Below are 25,049 nucleotides of genomic sequence, written 5' to 3'. Positions count from 1 at the left end.
GTAAAGCTGTCAGGTTAATACACTGTGTGCACAATTATTAGGCAAGTTGTATTTTTGAGAATTCATTTTATTATTGAACAACTACAGTGCTCTCGGTCAATCCAAAATGTCAATAATCTCAAACCTGAATATTTAAGAAAGTGAAAGTGAGGTTTTGGCTTTCTTAGGAGAATATCTATGTCTGCACAATTATTAGGCAACTATGAGTGTGCAGAATTATTATGCAACTAAATGAAAAACGACAAATTTCCCATCTCACTTGTCTATTTTCATCTGTTTAAGTTAGAATAATAAACAAACAACTCAAACCATACAAATAAACATTTCTGACATTTAAAAAAAAAAGTCAGTGACCAATAAAGTCACCCTTCTTTTCAATAACAGTAATAAGCCTTCCATTCATGGAGTCTGTCAGTTTCTTGATCTGTTGACGATCAACGTTTTGTGCAGCAGCAACCACAGCCTCCCAGACACTGTTCAGAGAGGTGTACTGTTTTCCTGCACTGAAAATCACCTGTTTAAGAAGGCTCCACAAGTTCTCAATAGGGTTTAGGTCATGTGAGGAAGGGGGCCATGTATTATTCTTTCATCTTTAAGGCCTTTACTGGCTAGCCACGCAGTGGAGTACTTCGATGCATGTGCTGGAGCATTGTCCTGCATAAAAATCATGATCTTTTTGAAAGATGCAGACTTTTTCCTGTACCACTGCTTGAAGAAAGTGTCTTCTAAAAACTTGCAGTCATCTTTAATAATACCAGCCCATACCAGTACCCCACCTCCACCTTGCTGGCGTTTGAGTCAAAGTGGAACTCTGTGCCCGTTACTGATCCAGCTACGGGCCCATCCTTCTGGTCCGTCAAGAGACACTCTCATCTCATCCGTCCATAACACCTTTAAAAAAATCTGTCTTCAGATAGTTCTTGGCCCAGTCTTGAAGTCTTAACTTATGTGTCTTGTTCAGTGGTGAACGGGTTTAAGCCTCCCTTACCTTGGCCATGTCTCTGAGCACTGAACACCTTGTACTACTGGGCACTCCAGGTAGTTTGCAGGTCTGGAATATGACAGCACTGGATGATAATGGGTTCCTGGTAGCTTCACGTTTGATTCTTCTCAAATCTTTGGCAGTTAATTTGCGTCTTTTTTTCTCAACACGTTTCTTGTGACCCTGTCGACTATTTGCAACAAAACATTTGACGGTTCTGTGATCACGCCCCAATATCTTAGCAATTTCAAGAGTAATGCATCCCGCTGAAAGACTTTATACAATTTTTGACTTTTCACAGTCAGTTAAATCTCTTTTATGGCCCATTTTGCCTTAGGAAAAGAAGCTGCCTAATAATTATGCACACCTTGATATAGGGTATTGATCTCCTTAGGCCACAACCTCCCTCACTACACAGATACATAACACCTAATATGCTTAAATCCAATAAGCATTCAAGTTTATGCAGCTTGGAGTTGGAAAATATGCATAAAAATTATGATATGGTCAAAATACTCACTTGCCTAATAATTGTGCACACAGTGTATGGTGAAAGAAAGTTATATAAACAAATAACTGAAATACAGAATTAATTTTGAGACATTTAATAGATGGCAGCCTTAGCATCAAATGCATGCCTGCTGTGATTGAAGACATCACATACGTTTCCTTTTATGTCACCCAGTGAAGTTATAATAGTCCTATCTTCTTGTCTGATTATTAATGTTGCTTTTCAAAATTCAGATAAAAGTATCTTGAACAATTTAATTTGAGGTGAGCAGGGATTTAAATTCGGGAACGCCCTGATATGGTAGCTTGCGTGATGGGAAGATGAATCGCTGTTGAAGGTGAAAGTAAACCATCATTTTTAAATGGGGAAATGAAGACCTGCATGCAAATGAATGAGGTTAAGAGGAACCAACCACAAAAAGATCGACAGAAACCTTTTTGACGTTTGTGGTATGTGAGTAACGAGGACAGAGAAGACACGACGAATATAATTGCAAACTAAGTTTGATTAACTTTTTCATGCCTGATACTGATGGGCATTACTCATTTATCAAGAACTTTAGTTTCTCGTTTTTAAGTGCCTGAGAGAATTTGTCAGGGTGTTCGAGCGTTTGCGATCCTAAAGCAGTGTGTGTACATTTCCCGGAAGTTCGCCTGTGCACAGGTAAGATTTCATAGGCAAGTGGATAACCACTTTACTTTGATAATAATTGTCAGATCGTATGGTAGAACATTGATAATATGTAATCTTACCTGATATGCTTAATAGCAACTGCGGTTGGTATTTAGGCATCGTAAAACAGCTAGCTTTAAATTAGTGTAATGCCTCACAGTAGTGTGTACCTCACAATTTTTCAAAGCGAAACAAAATATACGCAGTCGGCTAGTTACCCCAGTTGGAAATGTTTTCTAGATTATAGTGTTTACCCTAGATATACGTCATCATTGCCTGTAGTTGACGAAAACCCTGCAATGTCTCCGAGGCATGTCGTTTGATGAGCACTGGCCTGTGTGAACTTGCTATGGGTTTGATACCAGCCGTAGGATACATCTTGTAATAAGATACAATGTAGGCCTACTTGTGCCAAGTTATTCTATTGTGATTGCCAACACTTTGCTGTAGACTTATTATAGGCTACTAAATGTTGTGATTAAATTGGCTTGTTATTGCAACTGGGGGTATCTAAGCAAAACATATAATTATGAAATAACACTTGCCTAGCAAACTTCTAAAAATACCTAACTTTTATTGACTTTAAAAGTGGTTGATTAGGCTGTGATCTCAATCAATTATAAAGCATTATAATAGCTCAATAGACTACTAAAAATGATTCATATGGTTGGGCTACAAAGTATGATGATGTATTTTACTTTCCTCTTCATTTCAGGAAGTTGAAAAAAAAATTCTGCGGCCTCATTTGATTATTTGATCCCACAAAAGTCTGTAGCAGGGGTGTCTCTACATTAGGGGCAGTTTGGCCGAGCCCCACCCCCAGATATTCTTGTGGATCAGTCCAATTATTTGATTTGATTATATTATATTTATTTTGACACATGTCAACACTAGTGATTGTCCGATGCATTTCAGATATGTTCTTGTACCTGTTGAGTTAAAGTCAGTAGTCTACTTCTCCCAGCAGTCTTTCCTGGGTGAGCATGGGGCTAGCAAAGATTTTACATAGGCTCCACCCATCTTTGGGGATAGACCCTCAACGTTTGTGTAACCAGTTAGGTAGTAGTTAAAACACTTTCAATTATGACCCTTTATTGGCCTTACAGCCATTAAAAGAATAACTATGTCAAGACAAGATATTTGATTAAATTATATTTATTTAAATAGTGACAAAACAATAGAATTGTCTCAAGGCGCTTTACAGTGCCTGGACCCCCTAACAGCAAGCACAATGACGAAAGTGGCAAAAAAACCTCCCTTTTAATCAGGAAAAGACATTAAGCAGAACTGCGGCACATAAGGGAGGACCCATCTGCTTGAGGTAGGAACAGCTAGGAAGGGGTAGGGGGAAGGGGGGTCGTGTGGCAGAAACAAGTGATAAATGTGCATAGCATACATGTGGTAGTGATACAAAAAACAGCTTAATGGGTATACAGTGTATAGGGCTATTGTTACAAGGGTAAGTAGAGTAGCAACAGGAAAACATGTTGTATACTGTATATTGCATATAAATGCTAGCATAGAATATGGGGTAGAATAACTGTACGGCAGTACAGTGGTGATGGGTGCATGTGGGCCATGGGTTTCTACAAGAAGATGGTGGAGATACTACAGTAGTGTCCCATAGCGAAGATAGTCTAGACTGGGAGAGGAAGAAAGAGACAGAGTGAAGATGAGGAGCAATGGTGATGAGGAGCAATCTTTCCAAATCCATAAGCATTTTTATCATGCTATAAGAAAGAGAAAACGTTTGTTAGTAGACATCAATTTGATAAACAGATAAGGAGATACATTTAGGTAGGTAATTAACAGTAGATATGATACAAGTTGACTATAAAAGTTACATTTAGTACCTTGCCATTCGAGCAAAAATGAGAGATTAAAAGTGTTGGACCGGTTCAATCTAGATCATAACTAATTTACACCATTGACCACTGCTGAGTCAGGGAGAATCTTTTTTCGAAGTTGAAAAGGATCAAGACATTTATATATAGTTATATGGAGCAACAGAGGTTAAATGCACTTGCTATCAATTGAAAATTAATTAATTCATGGATTGGTGGACTTTTACAGAAAAGTTATTGACAAGTTTGCCCCAATGAAAGATGCAACAAGAGCAATGCATTTTTTCTTCAAGTACAGGTGTTTATCAGGTGTTATTATAGATAGCTGGATTTCACATTGCGATAAGGTATATCGCACAGATAGCTAAACATTGTAGACATGTAACCTTACTATATTCCTAATGCTATAGTGTTAGCTCTATAGTGTTAGCTCCTTGGCCCCAGCTCCTTTTCTCTTAATTGTTCTATTTTTGATATCTGGATGCACAATAACATTTCAGATCGCAGAGCTCAGTCTTGTTACTGTGTATTATCATGTGTCTCCTACTTTCAGGCTTCGCACTCTGAATGGTGTCCAGTCTTAATTTATTTTTGCTTTCTGTGTGCGTCCTTCCCTGTTGTACTGAAATTAAACCAATTTTGATTACATAACCTATGTCAACATCCATGTGGCTGATATCCTTTAAAAAAGACTGTCCGGACACCTATTACTTAATCCCTAATACCTCAGACACTCTTTATTTGAAATGTGAAAAACCAAGTACATTGGGCTCCTGTAGAAAGGCACTATACAGTATGTTAGAATTGTTATTGTAGATTTTATTTGTTACACACAAAATATGTAAAACTATTTCTTATGCTATTGGTTGCGGACTTCCCACTTTTCCCAAACCTCTCAATGTCATATGCAAGTAAACATAAAAGCATCATTGTCATCGACATCTTACTATTAGGTACAGTTTGAACTACTTGTTAGAGCAAAGTAGTCTATCATTTTGTCAATTTACCTATAGGTAGTCTCAATACCAAAACAAGGCAACATAATCACCAAACACAATTTTTAGATATTGATATAAGTGACATGGACAGTGGCCAGACAAGGTTGATCATCATACAGCTGATCTAGGATTTTGGACCATGGCCTACTTTTCAAGGGTGGAAAGAACTTGTTAATGAGAGAGGTATCATTGGGACGAAGAGAATCTCTTCCGAAAAATAATCCCTAAATGCATGCCACAAACCACACAGAGCAGAAATCATTTTAAGGTTTCACTAACATTGCCATCATTTTGGTGTACGCAGACAACATACTCACTACACTGCAACCCTTTGGAGTTCAGTGGAACAGGAGGTCCTAGCCTGAAGTTACAGCTAAGAATAAAGTTACATGTCCTCAATGTGTAGCTATCGGTGCAATATACCTTAATTGAATGTGGAAGATAGAGCTATCTATAATTATACCTGATAATAAAGACGTTATTATCCATGATCCACAAATTACATGATTACTGTGTACATGTTCCACTTGCAAAACTGATTATACAGACATGTACTTTGTGGATTATTTATTTCCCCTCTTTGTTTATATTTGAGGAATCTGTCTTTTATTTATTTGCGAGTAACATTTTTATTTGCACAACACATTGTATTTTTTGATAGACATGTGTTGTATTTGCAAAACACATTGCTTTTGTGTGAGAGGTGTGTTTTGTATTGGTAAAACATGGTATGCATATTTGCAAATCTTTGGCTATTTATGAATCACATTCTGTTGGTTTGCAAATCGCACCATATTGCTACATCTTTTTGTCACTTAATGGATCCCATAGTTTTATTTTTGTCTATTGGTTAAGGCCAGGTTTCCCTACTCTGAGATGTTGCTTTGGATGTGTTATTACATTTGTAGACCACAATGATTGTGTACTACTCGACAATTCCTGCACCGCATTATGTTGTGTGAATTTGTGATTTCATTGATGAACATGTGGGTCTGGTTTTATTGTGCAAGGTTTGTTTGTAGTTTCATTGAGTTGGATGCCAGCATGAACGTGCCAGATATGCCTCTGGTCTGTGGGCTATACTGAAATTATGGTGACTGTTATCAATTTGGCTCTGGTTTACAAGATGTTTTGTAAATATTCACAGTTTTGGAACGACTGAAGAGTCGATGAGTGAGAGGCATGGCTGACTGGAACCTGGGTGTGGGAACGCTGATGGAGACCCATCTCAATGGGCTTGCAGTCCTGCTGGACAATGCCAAGTGTGGTTGGAAACAGCTGGCTAAAGCTGCCATGGATCAGCCACGCCTCCGCTGCAGGTGAGGAACATTTAGGCTGTACGGACTCAGTGGTGTAGTCCAGGGTATACGCAGGTATACAGAGTATATCCACTTATTTTTCAGTCAGCAAGCATTGAGTATACCCACTTCTAAAAACAGGGCGTTTATCCTGTGCTGTATGGGCTGCTTTAAATAAATTAAGAGTATACCCACTTCTCCAAGGACCACTACACCACTGTACGGACTGCTAAAGCAAATGTGACTACATGTCATGGTCTTGAAATTACTGTACAGTGAGCACATAGTCCATGAGTTCTTTCCTTAATTACTACCAGTTACTGGCTTCATACATAAACTAGTTTTCACACTAAAAGTTTTCTGCACTCAGAGGTTTTTCGCTAATTTGGTACGACCAATGACGACCAATGTTGACACTGACACTGTATTTCCACTTTGATTACTTGTATTGACCTTTAATTATTTCTGTTCTTGTATAAATGTGTTATTAATATTCTTTGTGTTATTTACGTGCCATTTCCCATGAATATAGTCTTAACCCTCTTTAAATAACCACATTTCTGCAACATGAATACAAGAGGTGTGTCTAGAAATGAGTGTCTCATTCGTCTGTCTGCTAATTGAACATTAAATATTGATGGTGGCGTAACTATGGCTTGCTTTCATTACAGCGAGAGTGAGCTGACCAATTGCTCACTCCAGGTCCTGAACTGTAGCGGCAGTTCAGGGCGCTTTCTCCTCGACATGCTGATAGAGCGTGGCTGTACCTTGGTCTTTCTACTTCAGTGCCTCCGAAAGATGGAGCATCATGAGGCAATAGAGTATCTCACTACTGCAGGTACTTCTTCTATTACCATTCAGTATTATGCGATTAAATGTTAAACATTTCACTTAATTTATGTGGTTCAATCATACACTGATTTCTTGCTGTTTGCCGTATGCTGGTTTGTAGATGCCAACACTATTTTGCTGTGGGTAAGCTCAGAGGAACTCAGATTGTATCATGGCCTTTAAAATAATCTGAAATAGTTCCTTGTTTCCATTGTGATCTGCAAGACAGCATTCTACATTTCCCGTAGAAGTGTGCAAAGGAATGTTCTTTTTTTTTTACTAATTGAAGCATCAAACTTTTATCCCAGATCTCATCCTCAATTACTGGCCAATGTAAATATGATGGGATTAAATAACGTGTCATAACACGTAGTCATTTCACATTAGTAACCAGTGGCATAGTATAAAGTGAGATTAAGTGAGTAAGTAATATAAAGTGAGATTAAGTGAGTAAGTAATATAAAGTGAGATTAAGTGAGTAAGTGATATTAGCCCCACAGATAAGCCACTTGTTTTGCCATTAGTAAATATGCATCCCTGTTTGTGGCTGTCAGTGGAGCAGATTGAGATCACAGTGCAGCCTCAGCCCCAGCAGGCCCTAGAGGGGAGCAGAGTGGTGTTGAGCTGCAAGGGCTCTGGCCCCCCTACTCTTGGCTACCAGTGGTTCAAAGGCAAAGAAGAGGTAAGTGTCAAATATAGTGTTAAAACTACTTGTATTATAACAACATTATTGCAATATCATGTTAACATCATTCATAGTGTATGTTCTACTGTTCTAAATAGAAGCAGAGTTCAAATTAAATTAAAATAGAGTTAATGTGATTTTGTATAAAGATCAACGAGTTTAGGCCCAATCTCAATACTTCCCCTTACCCCTTATCTTCCCCCTTACCCTTGAAATTGTGCGTTCATGTGAGAGCTAGTGGTGTCTCAATACCCAATTTGATCAAGATTAAGGGATAAGATTGAGTGCTATGTACCCCTTATTTTTAAGATGATTTGAGAGCTCACTTGAGAGCTCACTTACCTCCAAGGGCTATCCCAGAGCACATAGCGAAACCAGTTCGGGAATTTTCAAAAAAACATGGCTGCTTGAAGCGAGGAATATTTTACATGAATAAAGCTATCTACACAACTTTTTATATGTTTATAATGACTCGGTTTGATCTGAAATGTACTACACGAACGATGCATAGTATTGTAGGTCTTAACTGAAGCTTTCAAACGGTAGTTTTAGGATACAATTAGCGCGTATACCACCACTCCATTGGCTTATATGGTAGCTTGCCAGCTAGATGCTACATACACTACATGTAAGTATTTTTGGCTTATAATTAATTTAAAAATGACGACAGTCTTGTTTCGTGCTCTACACAGTTGTATACATATATATTTGCAACCATGTTCTTCATTAGACTTTTTTTAAATCGCTAGTTTCATAGCTCATACAGTCACGCATGACGTACCCGAAACCGAGTGGCGTCTCATTTCATAGGGGAAAGTTTTCCGCCCTTACACTTGCAAGTGCTAGGGTTAAGACAAGACAAAGACAAAGCAAAAGGGGCAAGGGGAAGAATCGAGATTCGGCCTTAGTGTCGTCTAGACTAGTATCATTCACTTGAAGAAAATAGAAACATAACTAACTGAAATAACGATGAGGGAACCTGAAATTACTGTGGCTACTGGTACAGGGTTCTTTCTAAAGAGTTGTCTCCTGTATTAGAAAACAAATAATGAATAGTTCTACCTATGCTCTGTAGATCCCTGGAGGAAGTGGCCCTAATCTGGTTGTGCCTTTCCTCACGGCGGTGGAGCAGGGCCATTATATCTGCCGTGTTAACCATGGGGAAAGATTCATCTTCTCCAACTGGGCACACGTGCGTGTGATCCGGTCAGGCAACTCTAGCTCAGGTAATATTTTAGAAAACCATTTAATCCAGGTCAGTCTGTTTAATACACATGTTTTGTTATACCCCCACAAACAAATACTCCCATTTTTATTTAAGAGGCTAGTAGCACCTTTTTTCCTGCGACAAGTGGATTGCGAATCATTTATCAGCCAAGGCAACAGACACTATCTGAGGGAGAAGACCTGATCCTTCGGTGCTCTGCAGAGGCAAACCCTCCTCCTCAATACCAGTGGTACCATAATAAAAAACCTCTAGAAAGAGCAGTTAACTCCAAACTGAAGGTGAGCTATATATATTTATTCTTTTTTGATTTTGATACTCAGTTGAACATATTATCCAATCTTCTGATAAAAAAAAGAAAAATCAGCATAATTGTTTGTGTAGCATGTGACTGTATGTTACAACATTCTACATTGAAATGTAGATGGTAATTGTCTACATATTGATTGTATATATTTAGTAATATATACAATCAATATGGAATACTAAAGTAACTGTTGGCTTTCACAGATACCGGGTGTAACAACAGCAGATAGAGGAAGTTATTATTGTCGAGTCTTCAATCTCTACCATGAAATCAGGAGCGAAGAGGTCCACATAAACATTGGTTAGCACCATGATACATTGAAACTTATGTCCTTCTTAGCTCAGGAAACTACTCACACAAAGGGTCTAAAAGTGATTTGAGTTAATGACTCATTGTCATGTTTTGCAGGACCAAGTTCCATGACTGAGGTCTGGAAATCAGATGATGAAGGTATGCCATTTTACTTGTGTGCAATTATGTGCCAGGCTCCCCCTGACAAAATGGTGGTGTGCAATAATCAGACCTCAAATTCTAACTTCAAAGACAAACTGTGCTGTAGCAGACTTTAATTGAATTGAATTGAATTGAATTGAATTGAATTGAATTGAATTGAATTGAATTGAATTGAATTGAATTGAATTGAATTGAATTTAATTTAATTTAATTTAATTTAATTTAATTTAATTTAATTTAATCGATGCAATGTTTTTGTCAATGCCTCCATTACAACAAGGTGTAAAAAATGGTTTTGCCTGTTTTTTGACTCAGAAAAAAATGGAATGTTTTGATTGTGATTTTACAGATCTTTCTATAGGGTCTAGAAGGCCGCCTAGCAGCTTCTTTGGTAAGGTCCTCCTAATTGTTTTAGAAACCAACATAAGTTTTATCTGTCTTGACGCTGATGAATGTTAACCTTACTCTGGTTTTACTAGTGGCATTAATCTAACGATGCAATGTTTTTGTCAATGCTTCTATTACAACAAGGTGTTAACAAGGGTGTTGCCTGTTTTTGGCTTAGGAAAAACTGGAATGTTAATATTGTGATTTTACAGATCTGTCTATAGGGTCTACAAGGCCGCCTAGCAGCTTCTATGGTAAGGCCATCCCAATTGTTTTAGAAGCCAACATAAGTTGTATCTGTCTTGACATAGTTCAGCCAGTAAACAATTTCTTCATATAATGATCTACATTCTGCCCCATAGCCACAGATAAGGTCGCTCTCCTTATGGGTAACATGAACTACCTTCACCACCGCCAGCTTCGTGCACCTATGGCTGATGTGCACGAACTGACAAACCTGCTCCGCCAGCTAGACTTCAAGGTTGTATCTCTACTAGATCTCAACTGGCAGGAGATGCACAGTGCTGTGACTGAGTTCCTCCTGCTGCTTCATCGTGGGGTCTATGGTAAGAGTTTTTTCTCTTATGCGCTCTCTCCTCTCTCTTATGTAAAGTGTGTAATGCTGAACGCCCACCTGCTATTATAACATCTCCCTTGTTCTGTGTCTGAGAGGTTATGTAGGGTGTAGTGAGTGATTAAACACATTTGTTTTCATAAATCATTCTGATCCATCAGACATAATTAAACTATCGCCATCTCTAAAGCAAAAATCATACCACAGTCTTCAGTCATTGTATCTTAAATGCAACGTTTCACTGCACAAAACACCTGAATCACTAAATGTGAAGGGAAATGTTACTTTTCCTTCCCCATATCCCAGGCCTTCTTTACTTTGCTGGCCATGGCTACGAGAACTATGGTAATAGTTTCATGGTGCCCATAGATGCTCCAGCCTCCTATACCTCAGAGCACTGCCTGTGGGTTCAAGGGGTGCTGCATAGGATGCAGGAGCGGGAAACCGGTCTTAATGTCTTTCTGTTGGACATGTGTCGCAAAAGGTACAGTTTCCTCTTAAGTACATCACTAAGATTGTAAGCTCATTCATTATATTGAACCACATAAGTGTGTTTTACCAGTTGCTGTGAGGTCTGCCCTCTCCTTCTGCCTCTTTTAAATGTCTTTTAAATGCCAAGCATGAACATCTGATGTGAAAATGTGTGTGCTCTGTTTGCTTTAAGGAACTTAAATGATGTCACCATACCACGACCTGATCCTAGGAAAGTGACTGCAAACATAGTGTTTGGTTATGCTACGTATGTCTACTCCATTCTGTATTAAAAATACTCAAGGTTTATTTCAGAATAGGAAAGGTCTGTATGTTAACGCCTTCATCAATTGCAGGTGTGTGGATGCTGAGGCTTATGAGGTGAATAAAGATGATCTGTCCAATGGCATTTTCATAAGCTATCTGAAGAAGAGACTTATGGAAGATGAAAAGGTTACTGTAATGCTGGACAGAGTGGCTGAGGGTAAGATATCCTATCTTCATGATGACATGGCTCTCATAGGTAAACAAATGGTCAAACTAATTATTAGAGAAGACAAGCCTGAGTGGCTAAATACGCTGCCTTAGCCTCTCTGGCTTTTAATATCTGTCTTCTCCATACGCAAGGGTACACTGGAATGCATACTTATGATGAAACGAAACGTATCTTAGGTAGCAGGTATAGCCTGGTGATGTGAAATGACAGGATGAAAAATGAGAATTCGGACGTGGCCTGCTCAGATTGCAGTCACATACGGGTACATTTCCAGTATATGCAATTTGTGTTTTGCGAGTACATATTGTCCCTTTAAAGATGTATCGTATTGCCAGTGTAGTGTCATTTATATACTCTTACCAGTGGAAATGAGTTTTAGTTCAGAGTCCAGGAGGGGGGGAATGTGTTAGTCTACACAACTACTTAAAAAAGAGTAAGAACAGATGACTGAACTAAGCTGGTTTAAGGGTTAGGATACAAGAAATGCTTGATGATATACATTGTGATAAAACTTTCAGATTTTCTGTGTTTCTCTGTCTGAGCAGACATGGGCCGTTGTAGGATCACACGTGGTCGGCAGGCCCTGGAGCTACGAAGCAATCTGTCTGAGCGCAGAGCACTGACAGACAAGATCCAGAGCACTGACTGCTCTGTAACATCGGCACGTAATCTACAGTGGGCCATCGCTCATGGTGAGGCCTCCAGACTGATTAAACTACTCATATGAAAGGCCTCTAGACTGATTAAACTACTCATATGAAAGGCCTCCAGACTGATTAAACTACTCATATGAAAGGCCTCCAGACTGATTAAACTACTCATATGAAAGGCCTCCAGACTGATTAAACTACTCATACTGTATAATAATAAACTTTATTACAGGCTCAAGGCCCACATGGGAGATGTACAATACATAAAATCAATAAATTACATATAAATATACATACATACAATCATAAATACATATAAATACACAAGGAAAGAAGGGCTAAAAAAGGCACTTATGCCAGTGTTCCCAGATCTTAGATGTGTACTTGACAGAGCTGCGGCCAGGGTCTGTCATCAGATCAATTAATACATTTGAAGAGTGGTCCAGCCGACACATAAACTTAAAAGTAAGGTTCCTCAGCAAGGCCATGAAGGTGGTAAGACCCATATTACAAAACAGCTGACTAGCTCTAGTACTCCTGGGTTTCTTCAGGAGTATCCTAAGACAGTCATTATAGGCTACTTTCAATTTACGCAAGCTCTCCTTCTTGTAATTCACCCAGAGTGGAGCTGTATAGAGAGGGGTGCAGTAGGCTCTAAACAAATTCATTTGTTACTGAAACTTAATTTGTTATATGAAAGGCCTTTAGACTGATTAAACTACTCATATGAAAGGCCTCCAGACTGATTAAACTACTCATATGAAAGGCCTCTAGACTGATTAAACTACTCATATGAAAGGCCTTTAGACTGATTAAACTACTCATATGAAAGGCCTCCAGACTGATTAAACTACTCATATGAAAGGCCTCTAGACTGATTAAACTACTCATATGAAAGGCCTCTAGACTGATTAAACTACTCATTTGAAATTCCAGTGCAGGGAAGAAATATCCTATTGTATTGTTTTAGTCAAGTTTGTGTGTTGTTTCTTTTAATGGGTACTGGTCCAGAACTTTACCAGAAGATAGTATTTGAAATCATAGCCTTAACAGGAAAAAAGATATGGCTGAATGATAGCATTGAGAATGATAGGTGTTTTTTTTACAGGCAATTCATAAAATACAACTAAGCCGAATTGTATTAGGTCTCTGCCTTTAGAGGGGAGTTTACCATGCACCTGCTGTTTGCACCTGCGTTTCGAGGTTTTGAGTTCTTCTGAAGTACATAGGAACAATGCCCATCGTTGAAATTGCTGTATAAATGAGGTTGAATGTTGTTGAACTACATTCATGCCATGTCTTGCCTTTTCCCCAATAGTTTTGCCAGAGAGCCGGACGTTAGAGTTTGATTGTGGTGTGAAGGTGCAGCTGGGGTATGCAGCCGAGTTTTCGAACATAATGATCATCTACACACGGATATTACAGAAGCCAAAGGACATAGACCACTGCTCCGCCCAGCTGTCTAACTTCTCTGAGGTGGCATTGATAATATGGTTCTAGTATTGTGGCTCTTCATTCAGTGTTTTAAATGTATGGATTTACAGTACACCAACCCAATGCGTAAAGGCCATGTTCAAATTAACCATTGTTCAAATTTGTGATTTTCTTGTTAGGACCTGGAGATAGACCTCAAACACACAAATCAAGAGAGTCTTGAGGAAGCTGGGAGTATATTATTTTCAATAGATTTTCTGCCACAGCCAGAAGTCCCAAAGCTGTACACCCGTCTCAAAGCACTTCAGAGACTAAAGGTCACATGATTATTTAAATATGCTAAGTGTTTTCTATGGTTTTACTATGATTTTGTTTAAAACTTTAATGTATGTACCTGTTTTCTTATTACAGAAAGAGCTGACATTTACAGTTTGTCTTCACTACCAATACTCAAACCTGGAGGAGGAGGTTCAAGAGAGGCAAACTGTCTCCATTGGCAAACCTCTGGTGTCCAAACTTAATCTCCATGAGCCCACTTGTTCTTCATCGTCCTCTTTTGATTTTAATTCATCAAGCCTGCCAGAGTCAGCCCCGTACACCCAGGGCCTGTGTGAGCCCTCTGAGACATCCACCGCCAGCACGTCCGCTGCCCCAAGCTGGTCCTACTTCTCTAACCCAGGGGAGTCTTCAGAAGTTCCAACCTCCAAAAAAGTCAATTTGCCAGAAGAAAATCTTGACACTGATGAATGTCAACCTTACTCTGCCACCAAAAGCCTTCCCTATGCTCCTGTGGATGACATCACATTCCGTTTTAGCAACATGCAGAATTTTCATTCCTTGTAGTGCAGACAACCATATTTTTCTGCATAATGGAGTGCAGGCCTATATTTTGAAACAGATTTGGGTCATACTGGAGAACTTTGTTCTCATTGTTTGACGGGGATAGAAAAAAAGGCATATTTGTATGTTAATATGAGCCTTGTTAAGAGTATATTTTCCTGTAGTTGGGTAAAGATTTAACAAAACATGCGGCTAAATAAAATGTGTGTAACAAAGTGTGTAATGCTTTTTTCTTGTGGTTATTCGAAACTAGGCAGGTGAAGTGACCTGATGATGGCAGTGTTGTGCATTTTTCATGTCTTGGATTCTTTGTCAGCTCATGCGCATTTAGCACAGCCTGCGCATTTGCAAGTGTTCGAACGCCATTTTAGAGCTCACCGTCTGTTTTCGTGTTCTAATTGAGTTGAAGTGGTGCGATCTGTACCGAACACTTTGCGATTAGAGAAATTATCAATCATGTCAGAAAGTTTTGCGACTTTGGAGTCAACGACCGGCGAGATTGCGGAGGGCACTGGCGTTCGCAAGCTGTCCGAGCTCAGAGTTATTGACCTGAAAGCAGAGCTGAAAAAGCGAAACCTGGACGTCAGCGGCAACAAGAGCGTGCTATCTGAACGCCTGAAAAAGGTAATATTCGCTATATGTCGCTGATAAGAAACTATCATGATATACGTTAATGAAATCAGGACCTGAATATGTTATTCTGTAGACAAGTCGGACGTTTGGAGACGATGCGTGGATAATAAACTGAGTGCAAAGTCAACAAGTCGGTAGCAAGCTAGTTAGCTAGCTAGCACATATTGGGTACCAAACCAGGGTAGCTGGCTAACTTAGCTAGCGAGCTAGGAATCAATGTGTTACAATGCCGCATAACGTTAGCGTTATAATTTTAGGCAAGCGGTTAAGTTTCATGTCTTAGATATGTTAGCGTGCACATATGCCCTGGCAATGCTTTATGGGTAACATTTATTTTTCATGAGCTTACGTAACAACAGCATGCAGCCCTTTCCCTATCTATCTCTGGCTTGCGCCGAAGCATGGGTTGTTGAGGTGCCTCCACCCAATGTAGTGCATGAGAACGGAGAGATTGGTTACTGCTTATTGACTGTCAGCCATTTACTGAATGAATGGTTCACATCGTCGCAGGACATCTCGATGCATGTCACTTGATTTCAAAGCACACTCCACATAACATTCTTCTCTCCACATATTTTAGGCTATTGAAGAGGAAGGAGGAAATCCCGATGAATTGGTCGTCCCAATAGATGGGTCACAGAAGAAAACTCCTAAAAGAACGTCAAAAGGTAACGTTGGAAATAAAAAGACGTTTGGAATTGATATGTGAAGGGTAGGGATAGTGAATTGATATTTTATGTTGGCTCTTTCTGCAGGTAAAATACAGGAGAATGATGAACCTGAAGACTGTGGCATAGAGGAGGATTCAGGAGATGGGCAGGTATGTACTTGATTGAATTTGGCTGGAACCCAAAGTTATGTGAAACATTAAGGATGTAGCCTATGTGTAAGAGCTAGGTTTTCTTTAATGATCTTTCATTTTGTTCGTCTCAGGATGACCCTGATGGAAATATGGACAGCCTACATGATATGGACCTTATGGACATGAATGTACTGGATGAGGCAGATATAGATAATGGGGTTCCAGCAGGCTACCAGGATGGTAACATGCATGAAGAAAATGGCAACCAAGAGGAAGATGATGAAGATGAGATTGACGAAGATGAAGAAACCCTCACACCATCGAACGACAATGATGAGGTGTGTTATGAAGTATTCCAACTGTCTGTGGGGGTAGCGTTTGCCTTTTCTGTCACCGTAACACAGCTTTATACCCTCAGGAGATGGAGCCCAAGGACAAGGATATCGCTGAAGAGGAGGATTTAATGTCTTCCAAACAAGTAAGTGTTTATTTGCCCAGCAGTATAATTTAATGAAGGTGTTTTTTTGCATTGGGTTGGTTGCTCTGATGACACCATACATTGAAGAATAATGGAAATACAATTTTTATCAAAGTGCTTGAAGGGCCCTCACTGATTTGTCATTTTTCTTTTTAGGTGCAAGACCAGGAGCATGAAGGCATGCAAGAAGAGATAGGTACTGTTTGAAAGGTTTTGGATATTTGCGTGCTTGCAGGCTTTTCCCACTAGCCATAAGTTCTTACAGAAGCTTTCTAAGCATAGTATTATGGTCTAGGACTTCTAAAGAAAGAGACTGGAAATCCAAAGTTATTGCTGGCCTTGTGCATGACTGGTTGACTTCTTGATATGATTTACATGTTTGGTGTCCGGTTGTGGCACTTATGGCTCAAAGTCATGCACATTGCCAGCAATTGGTGGTCTAGTGAGTAACTTGGAGAAGTTAGCTGGTTGTTGTAGGTGCAGTGCAGTGTTTCTAGGTGCCCTTGAGAAGACAAGAAGATGTGGACGTCCATCAAGTGAAAATGGAAAGAAGATCGTCAAATCCTTATTCAGACTCTGTTAATGCACTCAAAAGGATTCTAAAGGACTTGTTTTCAAACATCATGGAAAGCAAAGACCTTCCTGCCAAAAGACATTGCAAAGTTGCCTAACGTCAAGGACTCTCATGAATATTGAAACCAAATGAAGATGGACTCAACTCATGCTCCACGCTGGCGTCTTGTGGCTTTTCCGCCATCTCTTTCTTGGACCAGGTGAACTGCTTAGGGCGACCATGTCAGACATTTAGTTGATTATGCTGTTCCTTTGGTGTTTCCAGTCTCTTCGTAAGGTGTGAAATACATTACATATTGATGTCAGAGTCAAGGGTCACTACCTATTCCAGCCTTGCCAGTTCCACGTTAACCATTGCTGTGTTTCAGAAGTAATTAAACTCTGTACCATTCTATTCCTGTTAAATCCGTAGAACATGACAAAGTAGCCGGGTCTTGTAAGTCAGAGCCGCTTAAAGAAGAGCACCCACCTGAAGAGGAGCAAGCTTCCGTCGAGGACTGTCAGAACAACGTTCCTGAGGAAGACAATGCGTGCGACCTCGTTAGAGCCGATGAGGCCGTCGATATGGAGCCAGAAACGTCCACGGCATCTCGCGATCTCGAAAAGGATGTGGCCATGTCTAACAAGGCCGTATTGCAAGGTGAGGACGAGCAAGTCATTCGCGAAGAAGACATGGACGCTCAAACTGAAACTGAAAGCACTCAGGCTAGTGCTGTTGAGAAGGGCTCAAACGACATTGAGGGCACTGTTGATTCAGAAACGGGCTCTAAAGCCGAGAGCGAGAGCGAGAAAGTGAACGTGAAGACAGAAGAGTCTGCTGGAGAGGCAACGGCACTGAAAGAGTCCTCTTCTGTTGAGGGTGATGATCAGAAAAAGAGGTTTGTTGTTTTATGTCTACTAGAAAAAAATGGCTATGTCTGTTACATTGGTTCCTTTTGTTAACACGTTTTTTGGTGCTCTTGGGAGATGTAGTGGTCTGCGCATTCCGTCTCAAGCTCTCATTTTTGTTGTCACCCCCTTCCTCTTCCCTACCTCCACACCCCCTTCGTTAAGTAATGCATTGCAAATTTCCTTGGCTCCCCTAAGCCTGTTTGAAGGCTCTTTAAATCAATTTGCTTGTCCATCATTGTTAAATCCCCCAAAGTGAACCGTGTTGTAGTCTGGCTGTTCGTCATTGTCTGCACAAGGTGGGTATGAGTTCCATGGGCTGAAGCAAAATGTATAATCTCAATTTGAGACTCGTCTCCTATTCATCAAGTGTGTTTCTCTGTTCTTAGTTCTGATGATGAAAAAGCTAGCAAGCCCGAGTCTAAGGATGAAAAAGGTTTGTCTTTTTATTATCTAAAATGTCAACATGTCTACCTTGAGCTGTCATTTCTGTCATTTCCACAGCATAAAGTATGAATTATAAGCACATAATGACACTCCATTAAGACTGTATGTGTGGTCAGCCCCAGCAGGTAGTGGGAGAAACCTGTGGGTTAGCGGCCTTTCTTCTACCACCAGAGCGACAGATCTGAAGAACTTGTTCAGCAAAAATGGCAAGGTTGGTTGACATCTGTATATATGTAATACCCGAATACTGACCACTTCGACATTAACCCTTCATGCTATATGTAAATCATGGCTTTCAGTAAGTTTTCAACTGGTTTCAACATTACCCTTGAACTCCAAAGTTAAACATAGCCAAAGGGGAAAACATTTTCTTTGAAATCAGACCATCAGAAGATCTGTAGAGGGGAAAAATTAGGGAATTAAGTAAAATTCATATTCATAAAATATGTCTCATGACCACGTGGTAATACTCAATCTGAGGTGCTGTATTGCCTTCCTTACCCACTCAGGCATCTGTACTCGAGCCGTGTTAAAAGCCTTAATCCCCGAACTTCTTTTTACTTTATTAATATTACGTTGATCAGAGTGCTGCTGTTTTTTTTTTTTCCCTTCCCCATTGCTGTTAATATCTCTCTAGGTCGTTGGTGCCAAAGTGGTAACCAATGCCAAAAGCCCAGGTGCTCGCTGCTATGGCTTTGTCACGATGAGCTCCACAGACGAGGCGACCAAGTGCATCAGTCACCTTCACAGGACGGAGCTGCATGGGCGAATGATCTCGGTGGAAAGAGTGAGTGACTCTCCCCGGTATTTACTTGCAGTGCCCTGAATGGAACTTCTGAGTATTGGGGGAATTGAATTTAAGTCCCTGAAGCAGTTGATTTGCAGTTTACAAATGGAACTTAAGATGAATGGAAATTACAATGAGGGTTAGTCTACTGTAGCTGCCCTTTTTTGATGTGTAACTTCCCTGTATTATAACTAGCTATGGTGCAAAATGGCCTCTAGAGGTGACCGTTACTCTGAACACTTAGTGTTTTTTTGCAAGGAAAAAGTAAAAATGTGCTTGAGAGCTGCTGTTTTGCTATTGTGCAAGTCTGTCAACGATGCTGAATGTCTCTTACAGGCCAAGAATGAGCCTGCTGGTAAGAAACCAGCTGATAAAAATGACACCAAGAAGTCTGGTAGCGAGCGCCGTCATTCTTCAGACTCCAAGTCTGAAAAGTGAGTACTCTTCCATTGTTTTAGTTTTGTGTCTGTGTTTGTGTTTTTATTCTTTACTCTCATAATGTCTGTTGTTGCATCTGAAGGACTGACATTAAGGAGGAGAAGGCCGAGGGGTCTGAGGAATGCGCAGACGTAAAAGGTTAGTTGTATACTGTACTAGAGTTTACTTTTTCCCCAGTCTTGACATTGCACCGATCCTTAAAGGAAAATCATGGACAAACAAGTGATCTTGCCTGGAAATGACGTATGACTAGCTGATTTTGGTTGGTGTGTATGATTTAATATCCCTGAGTTTTGAGGTTGTGTGGTACACACATGCAAAACATTATACTGGATCATTGCAGGGCGGGATGAAAGGACAGTGGTGATGGACAAATCCAAAGGAGAGCCTGTCATCAGTGTGAAAACCAAGAGCAAAGAGAGGGTATGTTGGGTGAAAATTAACACTCAAGTTTACTCAGAGTTGTGTATAAGTATTGGGCTCACTCATGACTTGGCAGACGAGAGTAAACCACGGGCCCATCTTGGAGGATGAGTGTGAGAGCCTGGGCTCACTCCCAGACTGTAGCAGACGAGAGAGAAGCAAAGTTAAACACATCACAAAAGGTTTTTTATAGATTTAAGTTAGCGTTCTCGGACACCAAAGCTCTGTCAGCAGAGATAACCATGTGGCGAGTCTCTCACGGGCGAGGTCATCTTGCTACGCTTTTTGCAACGTAATGCATTAGCAAGGCAGAAAAGAAGGACTACTAGTTCTATGATAAACACACACACACACACACACACACACACACACACACACACACACACACATTCATACATCAGAGTTTCACATTTCTCTATTACGGTATGTCTTTCAAAGGCCGAGTAGAACTCCGCCCACAGAGAGTCACGTGACATCGGAATTTCAAGACAGTCATGACATGTAATCTTCTCTTCCAGAGCTCCAAGAGCCGCGACCGCAAGTCCCCCAGCAAGGAGAGGAAAGACATCCTATCCTTCGACCAGATCAAAGAGCAGCGTGAGCGGGAGCGCCAGAGGCAGCGCGAGCGAGAGGTCCGGGAGGTGGACAGGCGCAGGCAGTCTGGGTATGACGAACATGACACTGTCTCTGAGAAACAGGTGGACAGGAGGGGTGTGCATCTTTCTCCCTTTTAAGACCATCCAGTATGTATCTAGATACACAGACTACGATATTATTCAGAGACAATACACTTAAATACGGAATTATTCGGTGCGATACATTGTAAGCGATTACAACTTGACATTTGTTAAATGTGCACATTAATTTTCCATTATACATTTCAATATACGCCATTGCTTACTTTCAAATAGATATATATCATATAAGCCGTTTTTGTTACTTTATGGCACGGGAAAATGTAATTATCATTTCAGTATTACATTTCAGTGTTTATCACTTTTTTACAGTATTACAGCTAGACAGAAAATGCTTTCTTGAAGAAACATTTTCACATTATAAATATATAAACTGAAGTCTGTCCGTGAGAACATTTTGGCTGCTTTTTCATGTTCCTCTTCACCAAAGACATTTCATTGACAAATACAGTGATTGTTTTATCTTGTAGGTTATGTAAAGATCCAATACAACAATACAGTCAAAATCACAAGAGATCATTATTATGCTAGAACCGTATTTATTATGGGGCGACAGTGGTACAGGAGGTAGAGAAGTTGATTCCTCACTGTCGAAACGTCCTTGAGCAAGACACTGAACCCCTAATTGCTCCTGATGTGCAGTGTGCCATCAGTGTAGATGTAAAAATGTATATACATCCTTGTAAGTTGCTTTGGACAAAAGCGTCTGCTAAATGACTAAATGTATTAAAGAGTTTATATAAGAGACTGAAAATAAATAAATATATATATATTTTGCCATATTACACAGCCTAATTTGTGTAAATAATTGTTTTTGAAATCCATCTAATCTTGTGTTCTTCCCTATCCCAGTGACCGTGACCGTGACAGCCGAGCGGAGCGTGAGCGCATCCGCTTGTTCCGTGAACGGGAGGAGAAAGAACGCCTGCTGAGGAAGCGTAACTGGCTGGAGGTGGAGAAGCAGCGGCTGGACGCCGACCGCATGGAGCGGGAGTTCCTGGAGCGCGAGCGGGTGCGCGTGGAGTACGAGCGTCGGCGCGAGCAGGAGCGTATCCACCGCGAGCGCGATGAGCTCCGCAGGCAGCAGGAGCAGCTGCGCTTCGAGCAGGACCGCCGGCCCCTCAAGCGCAGCGCGTATGATATGGATGGCAGGTAAGTGACAGAGTGCTTTTGTCACTGACTCGCTGACTCACGACAGTGCACTTCTTGGGAGAGTTTACTTGGAATTGTTGGGATGCTGCAGTCTGCATGGAGTGGTCAGAGCCGCTTCAAAAAAGATGTGCCACTCCCATTGCGTACAATGGAATGAGTATACCAAGGTCTAAACCTACAGTAGTCTCTTTATTGAATTTAATTCAGTTAAAATAAGTACGGTTTCTTATTTATCCCTATGGAGAGGATCACCTGGTTCGAAATGTTTGACATTCCATGACCCATGTGACCATTCAACAAGTTTGCCCATTGTTCTCTGTCTTGCTACTGGTTGTGTGGTGGTGGGTCACATACTTATAGCCATTGTTTCTCTAACTAGGGCTCCTTCTAGGAAAGAGGAGTGGCCCGAAAAACGAATGGCCATGGACGACCGGTACGGACGCTCGGATTTCGGACGGCAGGACCGTTACCAGGACTTCGACCACAGGGAACGTGGCGGGCGCTACCAGGATGACGGGCTCAGCGACAGGTACGCTAGGAAATACACGGCTCTGGAGGCTGAAGCCTTATAACTTGAGTACTAAGAGGTTGCCTTTTATTGATGATGGTGTGTATTTTTCAGGAGGGAGACTCCCCGACCCGTGGCTGAGCGAGACGGACAGGTAATGGACTACTGGCTATACACAGAACATTTCTCCATATACTTGTTTGGGAAAGGAATGGTAGATTAATGACTGTTTTTGACCGCTACCATCTCCAGCACTTCTCCGATCGTGACAGACACGGCAGAGACTCCCGTGAATCATGGACTGGTGGATATGAGAAACGTGGTGGCGGCATAACCCCAAGGTGAACACTCTCCTTGCCTGCCTGTCTGCCCGGCAGTGGCATTCCGTGAGCTTTTGAAACAAAGCTGACTTGGCCCGCTCCTGAGAACAATAGCTTTTCCCTTTTCCTTGTAGTAGAAGCTTATTGAAATAAGTCTGAGGCAGCTTCAGCAGACTGAACTATATTTTAGGTTCATATGGATGGTCTGTTTGATAACTATTCTGCTGTTATCCTGTCCTCGATATGTAAGGGTCCAAGCAGAATTTCCCACCAAGCTAAAAGTCCAGCCATTTCAATACCTTAAAAAAGGGTGGAAACACTCACCTGAGGCCCTTCATCTGAATGATGCACTAATTTGAAGGCATGGCCTATGATTATATGATCAATAGATCAAGATCAAAATTTTAGTTACATTTGTTGTCTTGTTTTTTTTTTTTGTTCCCCAGAGATGGCAGAGATTGGGAGGCTGGACGCAAATTGGATGGTGACAGAAGTTGGCCAGGTAAGCCAAAACGACAGCGTGTGTATGCTATTCAAATGAAAAATGAATTGGGAGGGAGGGGGTTGGTGTTACTTACTAAACTAACTGAAATGGTGTTAAAGTCTTCAATTAGAAGGACAATCTTATGTGCATTCTCCAGAACTGCACATTATTTGCATTATTAGAATGCTATTCTAGGAAAAATATAAAAAAAAGGATGAAGGAGTAGTGGTTTCTTTACATGCTGAACACTGCCTGTTGAGCGAGTCAGAAGAAATGATGAAGTAAACAGCTGCTTCTCATCACCCCTTTGCATTTCCCTGCAGTCTTCAAGGATTTATTTTGTCTTCCCAACAATTGTGCAAAAGCTACAGCTTGCATGACCAACGTTTCTCTAATGTTTGTCCTGGTGTGATTTAGGTGGAGAGCGAAGCCTGCCTGCCCAGACCCACATGGCCAGAGGAGGAATGGCCAGGTAAGGAACACTCCATTTTTGTTTGACAAAAGGTTTTGTTTGATATTGTCCTTGGTCTTAATCTGCTCCCCCCCCCTCCTCTGTAGTCGTGGTGGATATATACCAACGGGAACGTCACAGTCGATGTCTGGAGCGTTAAATCGGCCAAATCAGATGATGCAGGGCAGTGGGATACAAGGAGGAGCATTTGGTCGCCGATATTAATTGCCATCACTCACTTTGTTTTTTTCTTTGAGTATCGTGATGATTGGCAGCTTGTACATTGCTTATGCAGGCTTTGTAAATTGAAGATAAGCCTTTTTTTTAAACAAAATTTGTCTTTCTCTTAAACAAGGAAGCCCCCTCAAACACGAATGTCTACCTGAGTTTTTAATGTTGCTGTTTTTTCTTATTTTTATTTATTTTTGTTTTTTTGCTTTGTTTTTTTGTAAACAACTTTCATTCCAGTTGTCTTATTTTTCTCTTGAGTGTTGGGGTGACAAGTGTGATGTGAAAGTGTGACGAGACACTCAGGAATGATCTGGAACCCTGTTGTCAGCATTGTGGATTGTGTGTGTCACTTGTGTTATGGATGCGTTTTAAATAATAATAAATTCAGAAACTTACCAATGTGTTTGTCCTATTGTATGTTTGCCAAATGGCGGTCTTAAGTGCCTCAAACCGAATTCTAAGAAAAGAGCCAGTTGAATTTGGCAGAATCTGGCACAAGGAAGGTGTTTTGGAATACCATGGCAATGCCTCTCTCCCTGAGCACAACTGCATGAGCAGGACGGTTGGCACTGTCCAGGGCCAAGTAGCTTACTAATTCATGTATTTGGGTTTTCACGCAATGAAAGCTTTTCTTCCATTTTGGCAGGGTTTCTGACTCAGAGAACTGACCTGCATGGTTACTAGGGCAACGAGGGAATAACAAATGTGTTTTATCTCCCTCATATAACCGTATACCGTCAGAATACATTTGGTGATGTTGTATACAGTAGTTGTCAACAGAAACAATTTAGAGAAACTTTTAAGTACACATGCCTAAGCTAAAATAACTTATGATGACTAAAGGCCATCAGAGGCACCTTAATATAATGTTGCCTTAATGGCACCCAATGTCAGAAGATGTCTTCCTGTTTATTGTACCACATCCTCTCTTCCAACTAATTTCAGCTGTGGAATGGTGAAATATTTTAGCCACAAGGGTTATTTTGGAAATACAGGAACAATTAATCATTGTATTTGTACAAGCATAGAGCTTTTCTACATGAATTAAACCTCGTGGTTCAGGGTTGTGAAAGTTTCTCCT

The 25,049-nt window shown here is 40.6% G+C and overlaps 2 protein-coding genes across 2 annotated transcripts; both read left to right on the top strand.

Moving 5' to 3' along the window:
- Window positions 1–6,189: 6,189 nt before the first annotated feature.
- Window positions 6,190–14,661, top strand: malt2 (MALT paracaspase 2; the record flags this gene model as incomplete). Its single annotated transcript, XM_080832302.1, has 17 exons — window positions 6,190–6,326; window positions 6,977–7,143; window positions 7,691–7,818; window positions 8,897–9,047; window positions 9,143–9,327; window positions 9,557–9,653; window positions 9,762–9,803; window positions 10,156–10,197; window positions 10,406–10,447; window positions 10,556–10,759; window positions 11,074–11,251; window positions 11,432–11,506; window positions 11,595–11,722; window positions 12,280–12,426; window positions 13,703–13,860; window positions 13,998–14,135; window positions 14,230–14,661. 17 exons carry the CDS (start codon window positions 6,190–6,192, stop codon window positions 14,659–14,661), a joined length of 2,451 nt encoding a protein of 816 aa, XP_080688428.1.
- A 364-nt stretch (window positions 14,662–15,025) lies between these two features.
- On the top strand, window positions 15,026–24,363 carry safb (scaffold attachment factor B). The gene is made up of 21 exons (XM_080832025.1): window positions 15,026–15,282; window positions 15,872–15,959; window positions 16,047–16,111; window positions 16,225–16,431; window positions 16,512–16,571; window positions 16,728–16,767; window positions 17,557–18,022; window positions 18,422–18,468; window positions 18,596–18,690; window positions 19,117–19,266; window positions 19,603–19,700; window positions 19,787–19,842; window positions 20,048–20,127; window positions 20,646–20,791; window positions 21,675–21,974; window positions 22,354–22,503; window positions 22,597–22,636; window positions 22,735–22,823; window positions 23,249–23,304; window positions 23,704–23,758; window positions 23,845–24,363. Exons 1-21 carry the CDS (start codon window positions 15,115–15,117, stop codon window positions 23,960–23,962), a joined length of 2,574 nt encoding a protein of 857 aa, XP_080688151.1. The 5' UTR covers window positions 15,026–15,114; the 3' UTR covers window positions 23,963–24,363.
- The last annotated feature ends 686 nt before the right edge of the window (window positions 24,364–25,049 follow it).

Source organism: Sprattus sprattus (genome assembly GCF_963457725.1).
Source record: "Sprattus sprattus genome assembly, chromosome: 2".
NCBI classification, from domain to species: domain Eukaryota; kingdom Metazoa; phylum Chordata; class Actinopteri; order Clupeiformes; family Clupeidae; genus Sprattus; species Sprattus sprattus.
The sequence above is the reverse complement of the archived record's forward strand: the minus strand, read 5'-3'. Positions and strand labels throughout refer to the sequence as shown.